The sequence below is a fragment of the Candida margitis genome (genome assembly GCF_024628925.1).
Source record: "Candida margitis strain CBS 14175 chromosome Unknown scaffold16, whole genome shotgun sequence".
Taxonomy (NCBI): Eukaryota; Fungi; Ascomycota; class Pichiomycetes; order Serinales; family Debaryomycetaceae; genus Lodderomyces; species Lodderomyces margitis.
In genome coordinates this window covers 237,763-246,873 of record NW_026261824.1, presented here as the reverse complement: position 1 = coordinate 246,873, position 9,111 = coordinate 237,763, and the positions used below count along the sequence as shown (strand labels likewise).

The 9,111-nt window shown below is 38.6% G+C and overlaps 3 protein-coding genes across 3 annotated transcripts; 1 reads left to right on the top strand and 2 right to left on the bottom strand. All coding sequences in view use genetic code 12, as the record gives it.

Moving 5' to 3' along the window:
• Positions 1-821: 821 nt before the first annotated feature.
• On the bottom strand, positions 822-3,389 carry OSH3 (oxysterol-binding protein related protein; the record flags this gene model as incomplete). The annotated part of the gene is made up of 1 exon (XM_051815547.1): positions 822-3,389. One exon carries the CDS (start codon positions 3,387-3,389, stop codon positions 822-824), a length of 2,568 nt encoding a protein of 855 aa, XP_051671114.1.
• A 749-nt stretch (positions 3,390-4,138) lies between these two features.
• CANMA_003375 (uncharacterized protein) lies at positions 4,139-5,488 on the bottom strand (the record flags this gene model as incomplete). Its single annotated transcript, XM_051815545.1, has 1 exon — positions 4,139-5,488. One exon carries the CDS (start codon positions 5,486-5,488, stop codon positions 4,139-4,141), a length of 1,350 nt encoding a protein of 449 aa, XP_051671113.1.
• A 1,959-nt stretch (positions 5,489-7,447) lies between these two features.
• Positions 7,448-8,881, top strand: CANMA_003374 (glycosyltransferase family 15 protein; the record flags this gene model as incomplete). The annotated part of the gene is made up of 1 exon (XM_051815544.1): positions 7,448-8,881. The coding sequence occupies one exon, from the start codon at positions 7,448-7,450 to the stop codon at positions 8,879-8,881; it is 1,434 nt and encodes a 477-aa protein (XP_051671112.1).
• Between the last annotated feature and the right edge of the window lie 230 nt (positions 8,882-9,111).

The following is a 9,111-nucleotide window of genomic DNA, read 5'->3' as shown; positions in this document are numbered from 1 at the left end:
ATCTGTTATATGTTCATTGGGGTTGTTTTTGAAAGCTTTAAACTTCTCTGCTGAGTCCTTGCTAACAAAGATTCTAAATCCATCCGTCCAAAAACGATTATTAATAGTGACTGACCAGCCTCTAGGGTCAGCACTTTCAAAATACACCGGCTCATCCCCTACTGACGGTGGTGGGGGTTGGTCATAATCCAATACATCACTTGGCCTCTGCGTGTATTCGGGAGGAGCTTCTGGTTTTCCCATGGTGTATGTAGCTGATTGGGATTTGTATAATAGTTTTGATGGATGGTCAAGTGTAACTATGGGAATAAAAGGTGGTCTCTATATAGTTCTTTGTGTGTGTTCTGCTAATGGGATGTATAGAAAAAAAAAACGGCTCTAGTGTGGTTTTATACGGCTGTTACTTGCGTCTCGTGTGGATGATTACTAGCTGTTTAAGTATAATAACTTTATTTAAACCAAACGTTGATGTTTGTTGTCTTTCTCCTCACCCCTTCTCCCTTTTTTGTTGGACGATGACGATGATGATGCTTGTTATTGTTTTTTTTTTTCTTTTTTTACGAATCTCCGCCTTTTTTTGCGTTTCTTTTTTTCCTTTTTCTCTTGCATAGCCGCATCAAAGGGTTTTGAGAGTATAAACAGATTGTGAGGAATCTTTAATTGAATGGCGAAGTACAGTATGAAGGCACGAATCTGTTTAGTCTATTGTGACATGCTGGGATCCAATAGAGTGTACTTAAAATAGCAACAGATATATTTTCTTTTATTTTGTAATGTCTAAAAAAATCTCTAAAATCTATGCCTATATCTAGATCTAGGGCTCACCACAATTTAACTAAACCCTGCCAATCTTGATTCTTTCTTCTATTCCAATAGCTATTGTCTCCAGTGATAAATTCCCATTTACCTTCATCAACAGGTCCATCACCAACAAACCTGAAAAATTGAGGAACATGCTCAGCACCATTCTCTTCCATTTCTTTTCTTCTCACACGTTGATCCTGCTCAAGTTTTGTCTTCAATTCCTCGGCTTTATCGGCGTCACCTTTTTCATAAGCTTGTAAATCAGGTCTAAGTCTTGAATCAGTTGGTGGAATGGCACCTTGTTCCATTTCAGTAATCTTGTTCAATGTTCCTGCAAACACAGTAAAACCATACTTTTTCTGGTAATTAGGCAATAACTCACCCGTTTGCCAGATGCTCTTTTCAGTTGAGTTTGTCTTGAGAGTGAATTTCTCTGTCCAATTACCTGATACGGTGTATGGCAACTCCTTCTTTGACTTGTCAAAAACCTTTACTTCTACGCCTTCGGATCTTCCACTCCATATTCCACCCTTGGCAAATTCAGCAACAGCCTTGTACCCCTTTGAGGACTTGATGGTGACTGTTCCATTTGGTTCAGCATAGGTTTCTCCAGCAATAATATTTTTAATCATCGTCGTAGGCTGAGTCCAGGTGAATTCTTCACCACTTAACTTGTCGGTTAATCTAACCAACCCTTTTGTAGTCACTTCCGATTGTTTACCCCAAAATTTTTGAGAAGGCGACAAAGCGAAATCCATTTTCCAATTATCAGTGTCAACGTGGAAAGCAAAAACAGGCGGTCTATGGCTAACCTTTTCTGAAACTAATCTAAATCCAAGATCTTCGCGCACCAACTCATAGGTTTCACCCAATAATGGTGTAAATGGTTTACGTTTGTTTCTCTCTTTTGCTCTCTGAGAAGAAAGAGAACTCAATGCAAATGCGGCAATTCTTAAAATCTTTTCCCCATTGTCGGCGTCAAAATCTGACTCTACCGCATTGGTGACAATTTCAGGATATTCAAGCATCTCAGCAAACTTTTGAAGAACGGTTGTGGGCTCGTTGTATGTTACGGGCATAGCAATTGTTGACAAATCTTTACCGACATTCTTACGAACAAAACTAAGCAATGAAGGTGGCGTGTGTTTGCAAATTGGAATGTCTGCATCACGCGAAACTGGATCATGTGGCAATGGGTATAAACTATCCTCAACGGAAACTGTTGGCTGGGGCAACTCTTGCTTTCCATCTGCAGGTAATAATTGGCTCTGGCTTGATTCGTCAATAGGAGCTGCTGCTGCTGCTGCACCAATCCCAGTTGCATCATTTTGAGGTGCTTTCTTATCGAAGTACTGATCGTCATCGTCCTCTTCTTCCTCTGAGGAGCTTTCTTCAACTTCCTCATCTTCATCTTCTTCATCTGGTTGCTGAGCATATCCATCTGGCTCAATGATATTCACTTCGTCATTATCAAATTCTTCTTCTGCATCATGGAAATCTGATGTGAGAATAGATTGCGAATCACCCAATGAACCTTGGCCGTCAGAAGGGTCTCCAATGCTTTTATTAATCAAGTTTAGGATGTCTTGGTGTATTTCAGCAACCAAAGGCGAGGAATTTTCAAGTCTCAACCTGTCCAACTTTTGCAAAATAATGTTCAATTCAGTTGACGACTTGAAAGGCGATGTTGATTTAGAGGTCGTTGCTGGTGGGGCATCTTGTCTCTTGATAGCGTTGAATGCATTGACCCATGCATTGAAATCAGCTTGGTTAATGGTCTTTAAATGCCACACCTCCATACCTGAGTCGATAATAAATTGTCTGTTTGATGGATTTGCAGAGATGATTGCTTCCTTCACCGGCATTTGACCTCTCAATTTATTGTCATCCACTTTGAAATAAGATAAGGAGCCTCTCTTCAAATTTAACACAAAATAACGCTTAACAAACCCTTGCAACTTCTTTCTTCTCTTTTTCAACATGACGCTTTGCAACACTTCACCAGCAAGAGAATTATCGGCATTGTTATCAAACACTTGCTGGTCGTTATGTTGGATTTTTTCCTCTTGTGACGTGTCAGTAGGTATCACATTGGCAGAAAATTGAACTGACTTGGCAATGGTTTTGGAAAATGAGTTGTCAAAAACAAAGGCAAACATTCCCCCGGTTGGAGTATGAAACTTTCCGTGTACCAACTCGTTAGCAACCAACTTGTTGTAATTTTTGACCAAAGCTAGATCAGATTCGCCAATCGAGGACAAGGTGGATGTTCTCGATTTCGACTTGTACACATCATTTGATTTTTTGAACTGGTTGACTGACGCAGTTGAACCTGCTCTTGCTCTTAATTGTGGAGGAGGGGGGGCCAACTCTGTTAATGGGGCACTTTTATCCGATGCATCAAGGGACGACTGGGAGGAAGCTGTATCGTCCTTTTTTTGGTAAAACGAAAAATTGATAGACTTTTTCAAAGGTTTCACTTGCCAATCAATAGTGGAGTTTTCTGGTGCATTGATCCATTTGATCAAGAAATCCTTAGAGTGGATTTCCAATGTCTCCATTGCTGAGTCGGAAGCCGCCGGCATTTGAGAATCTTGCGTGATGGTGTTTGTGTATAGTAGCTAGATCTCTTTAAGTGAATCTTAGGTAAACCCAATGACTTGAAAATTGTAGGAATTATGGTTCTGCTTTTTGGAAATCACTGAGTTGTGTATGCTATGTTGGATGGGAAAGTTCTTGATCTTCAAAAGATTGGCACTATAATGGTTACTGTCTGAATTGAGCTTCAAATAAGAGCAGCCATGAAGAAAATTTGGCAAAAACAAATTCTAAAGAGGGGGTGTGTTGTTTTCGAAAAGGTTTATATATACGTATTCTCTTTATTTATGCAATTTCTTCTATTTTGGGGAAAAGTAAAAGTTTCTTTTTGTTGGAGAAAAAAAAAAGAGAGCGATTTTGAGCGACGGAATTAATGCAAGAGGAGTAGAATGGATGAGGTATTTTAGGTCAACAGCCCATGAGATTGTTGCCTATGATCAGATCTATTTGGCCTGGTAATTTGTAGAGGATCTAATGGCTGTCACACTCGGCCTCCCCTTACAAAAGATCTTCCCAGAATAATATTGACCCACATGGAGAAAAATCCCCAGAGCAAAATTTAAAAAAAAAAAAAAACGCACATGCACACTGCCTTTAATTCCGGTGCGATAAATTGTCCCCACGGTTCTATTGTTTCACTTACACAAATTTCATTGTGGAGCAAGCCAGGTCTGGGCAACAGTCAAAAGATCTGATATATATATTCATCTACTCATAACTGTTAAGTAAAAATGTCTTACAACTTTAAATTAAACCTCTCTTCTGAACTGCTTCTTGACTCGAGTTCATACAAATCAGTACCGAAATCATCACCATGCATTGGGCTAGACATGGCGTTTCCTACCCCAACACTTCTGTTCCTTGAGAATAACATAAACTGTAGCTGTTTCCTCAAGCTATTGATCATCATTCTTTGGAGATTCATATCTTCGCGCATCATAAAATTATCATTGACCAAATTCTTAATCATATTTTCCTGGTCATTCATCTTTGACCTTTTCATAAATGGGATTAACTTTTCATTGATTTCAAATTTAAGACGATCGAGCTCAAAGTTTAGGTAAATAAGCTTATCCTGTTCTTCTCCGCCCGAGAATTTGTTGATTTCCTCCAAGCCTTCATTATATCCCAAATTTGTAACTTTACCTTGTATAATTGAATCTAGTATCTTGTTGAGTTGTCGTTGTAAAAACAGATTTTCCAGCTCCAAGTTAGTCATTCTCTCGTTCATTGATGCGTAAAAAGGTAGAAATTGATTTAACTGGCAGTTGCCATTTTGAAGATGTATCTCCAATGAGGTCTCGTTCGAGCCTACCCATTTACATCCAATTTCATGAGCAGGGCATTTGATCTTGCCCATTTTTATACAATTTTCTTGATGTTTGGCCATATTCTTTTGCGGTATAGAGTCATTGCCACATAATTCACATGTTTTGTAATTGTACAAGCAATCGTGATCTAGATGTTCCTCTTCAGTAATCTTGGTTATCTCGGCATCGCAAAATTCACAGTTGAATATCTTGTGAATACATTCATTTACTTCAGCATTTTTGAAATACCTTCTTTCAACGATTAATTCACATACTTGGTCATTGTGCCGTTGTCCTCCGCACTTTACACCCGTATAGGGACATAAATCCATTACGTGGTGGTCGACTTCCCATCGACTTCCCGACCAGTCACATCCACGTTCACTGTTTAAGCAATATACCTTCAAGTCATCCACTAGGTTTGTGACTATTAGTGGGGTGGGGAACAAGTCATTGATATTGGCTGCGTCAATAGGTGTTCTGTCAAGGGGGCAGTGTCCGGTAGTGGTGGTGGTGTCATTATTCGACCCGTTCCTTAGTGATTTAACAAACTCTAATATGCACTCTTTGCAGAATGTGTGTCCACATATGGTAGTTAGTGGAGTGATGAAAGGTTGTTGACAAATAGGACAATTCAAATGATCAGTGTTCGTCTTGTATTTTAAATTTCGTATATCGGGAGTGGAATCATTATCTACTAAATCAAATGACGTGGGATAGCTCTTTATAGTGATACTGTCGTCGTATTTTACGTCAATAATGTCTGATTCTTCCATACTTTGTACAGCGGCTGATAGAGTGGAGAATTCTCGGAACAGTCTTTTTATTTTATATTTTTTTAATTCTTTTTCGTTTCGTTATCGACCGCGATAATTGTTCCAGACTTTGAATCGAATTGGTAATAATGTTGCAAAATAAAGAAAAACAATGGACTACGATGCCTATTTTTCTGTGAATAAGAAGAACTGCTGCTATTGCAGTCTCGTTGGAGTTGCAAGAAGCAGAGTTAGTCTTTACACAAAACTCAAATCACTGAGGGGGTTAGTTATCGACAGATGAGAGCGCTCACAAACCTCTATTAGATAAATGTAGAAAGCTAGAAATAATATTATATAAAACAGTAAGCTATCTTGCCGTTCGAAAAATGTTTATATCTCATAGTTCAATTGTTTGCTCCAGATTCGTTGTCACTTATTTGTTATTCAGTATTTTTTGGCATAATATACACACAAAACTATTCTCTCAAACCAATGTTTTAATAAAAACAAGCACAACAACAGGTACACCATCTTTTCACCCACCTAACTGTATTAGATACTTTGCAACACACTACTTGCATGCACTGATACTATTTTTTTTAGAAAAAGAACAGCTTTTAGCTGTTTATAGACAGTAAAAAAATTGCAAAAAAATAAGGTCCTAACCAGATTCGAACTGATGTTGTTCGGAAATTTGATTATTTGCATCAAAACCGAAAGTGATAACCAAGCTACACTATAGGACCACTGCACCATTTAGGGTGATTTAGAATTAGAAGAATTTGATGTTTAAAACAATGCACAGATATGGGTCATATGATATATAGTTACGGTACTTTCTGGCCAGAGAAACTTGTTATATTTGCCCACCTTCTCAAGAAAACTATCCCTTATTTTGGTCTCAATTTGGGGATTTAGTTGCCTTGCTTTTGAATGGATGCTGTAAGAAATCGATTTGCGGTGTAGACTAAGGAATCAGATTTCGTTAGCAACACAAGGGGTGTCTAGACGTGATCGTTAATAATGAGGGATGCTTACTTAATCAAGTACTTAGATTTTTGTGTATGTGTAGCTGAGATAGGATAAAAGCAGCACTTTGTTTGACACACTGTAACAACCAGAACTTCCCAAAGCCGTCAAGTCATCACAAGCTAGTGCAATAGTGCGGAGTGTTGGTCAGGAAAAATTAGATAGTTCCCCAGTTGGCTCAGTAATGTGTTCAATGAAAACAGCTATATTATCATAAGGTTCTGGACAAATAAAAGCGAATACGTGAACATTTCCTGGCCCGATCCCATCTAGTGTAAGAAATTGCAAAAAATTGTTCGTTTAGCTTTGCTGGAATTGCTAACCTGACAGCTTTGAACTGTTCTTGACTTATACTGTGTTTGATCAAACCTCTGTCTGAAATTCAATTTGGGTGCAAAAAGGTGAAAAAAAAGAAGCACACAACTCAAATGCTCGAAATTTGGGAGCTAGTCTGTCTTTCTTCTACAATAAGGGAACAGGTTTTTGCTCATAATCTCTAAAATCAATCTTAACGAAAGCCTTTTAAGCTCTTCAGGCTTACTCTAAACCCTCTACGAGTGACACACTACCCCTTTAAGATTAAAAGGATTTACCAGTCTTCCTCCGCTTTACATCTTTTGATTTTCTAAAATGTAGCCTGGTCACATTCTATCCTAAATAATGGCTGTATACCCCCCTTCTGACTGAAAAAAATTGACTCTGCCCCCATTCAAAAGGTAGACCATGGTTCACCCCTCAGTTTTGGTGCAGGTAGCGCCCTATTCTCTTTTTGTTTTCTTAAAAAGACAGAGTGGCAGTGTGGGTTTTGCGCGACAACGACGCCTGTGATTCGATCTCTCAGTTTAATTTTTTTAATTTTTTTAATTTTTTTTTTATTTTTTCATGGTTCAATTTTCAACGCGTGTTGGGAAGAATAAGAAAAAGTCAAAGAGAGGTAATTATTCAAAGATGATCATAACAAGATCTAATGCTCGATTGATCAGGTTTGTGGTGTTTGCCGTAGTCTTGATTGGATGCGGATACCTTCTCACCAAAGGTTCGTCGTATCAGCCACCACAAGTGCAACAAGTCCAACAGCAAGGAGCTAGCGGTGCTTCTCAACTTCAACAGCAGCCACAGGCAGCTGCAGCTCCTAAGCTTCAGCAACAACAGCAACAACAGCAACAGATTCAGAAACAGCCGGCAGCAGCACCAGCAGCAGCAGCAGCAGCACCACCACAGCAAGCACAAGGGGGAGCAGCAGGTTCAGCAAATGGTGGTGCTCAATTAACAGGACAAACAGGAGATTTGCCTTACACACCCAAGAACATGGGTCCAGTGGCCAAGGCATTCCTCGGCAGTGACAAAAAGACACCACAGTACATTCCACAAAAGAACATTGACCCAGCAACTTACTCCTCCAAGGACAAGATCAAGGCTGCATTTGTCGGTTTAGCTCGTAATCAAGATTTGCAAGGGTTTTTAGAATCAATTAAAACGATTGAAGAAAGATTCAATAAAAAGTTCAAGTATGACTGGGTTTTCCTCAACGAAGTTGAATTTAGTGAAGAGTTCAAAACGACAATTTCCAATGCTGTTAGCGGTGAAGCTAAATTTGGCTTGATCCCAACTGAACACTGGTCGTACCCTGATTGGATTGATCAAGAAAAAGCCGCATTTGTTAGAGAAGATATGAGAGAGAGGAAGATCATTTATGGAGATTCAGCCAGTTATCGTCACATGTGTCGATTCGAGTCGGGATTTTTCTGGAGACAAGATATTTTGAAAGATTATGAATACTACTGGCGTGTTGATCCTGATGTCAAATTGTTTTGTGATATTGATTATGATGTTTTCAAATGGATGAAGGATAATGGTAAAGAATACAGTTTTACTATTACTTTACCGGAATATAAAGAAACCATCCCAACTTTGTGGAAATCTACCAAGGAGTTTATTGATAAGAACCCTCAATACTTGGCTCAAAACAATATGATGAATTGGGTTAGTGACGATGGTGGCAAAACTTATAATGGTTGTCATTTCTGGTCCAATTTTGAAATTGCCAGCTTGGATTTCTGGAGAAGCGATGCATATAAAGCTTATTTCGAATACTTGGACAAAGCAGGGGGGTTCTTTTACGAGAGATGGGGTGATGCACCAGTACACTCGATTGCAGCCGCATTGTTTTTGCCCAAGGAAAAAATCCATTTCTTTGAAGATATTGGATATTTCCATGTTCCTTTTAACAATTGTCCTGTTGATGATCGAATTAGAGAAGAGAGGAATTGTGACTGTAATCCAAAAGACGATTTTTCTTGGAAAGCTTATTCATGTACTGCAAAGTATTACAAGGTTAATAATTTCAAGAGACAAAAGAATTGGGAAAAGTTTTCCGGGTAATTCCTAATGAAGCCTCTCTTTTTTAACAAAGACGCGAAGTATCGTTTTTTTTTAAGTTTTCATTGGTTTTGCTATTTATTCTTGATTGATTGTATACGTGTATATGGAGAGCCATCGAAAACTGATGAATAATGCTTTTGCTTCTAAAGTCAATAAAGTTAATTCACTCCTTAGACGTATGCATCTTCATCAATATTGTGAAGTCTACATCATCAGAATGAAATAAACAA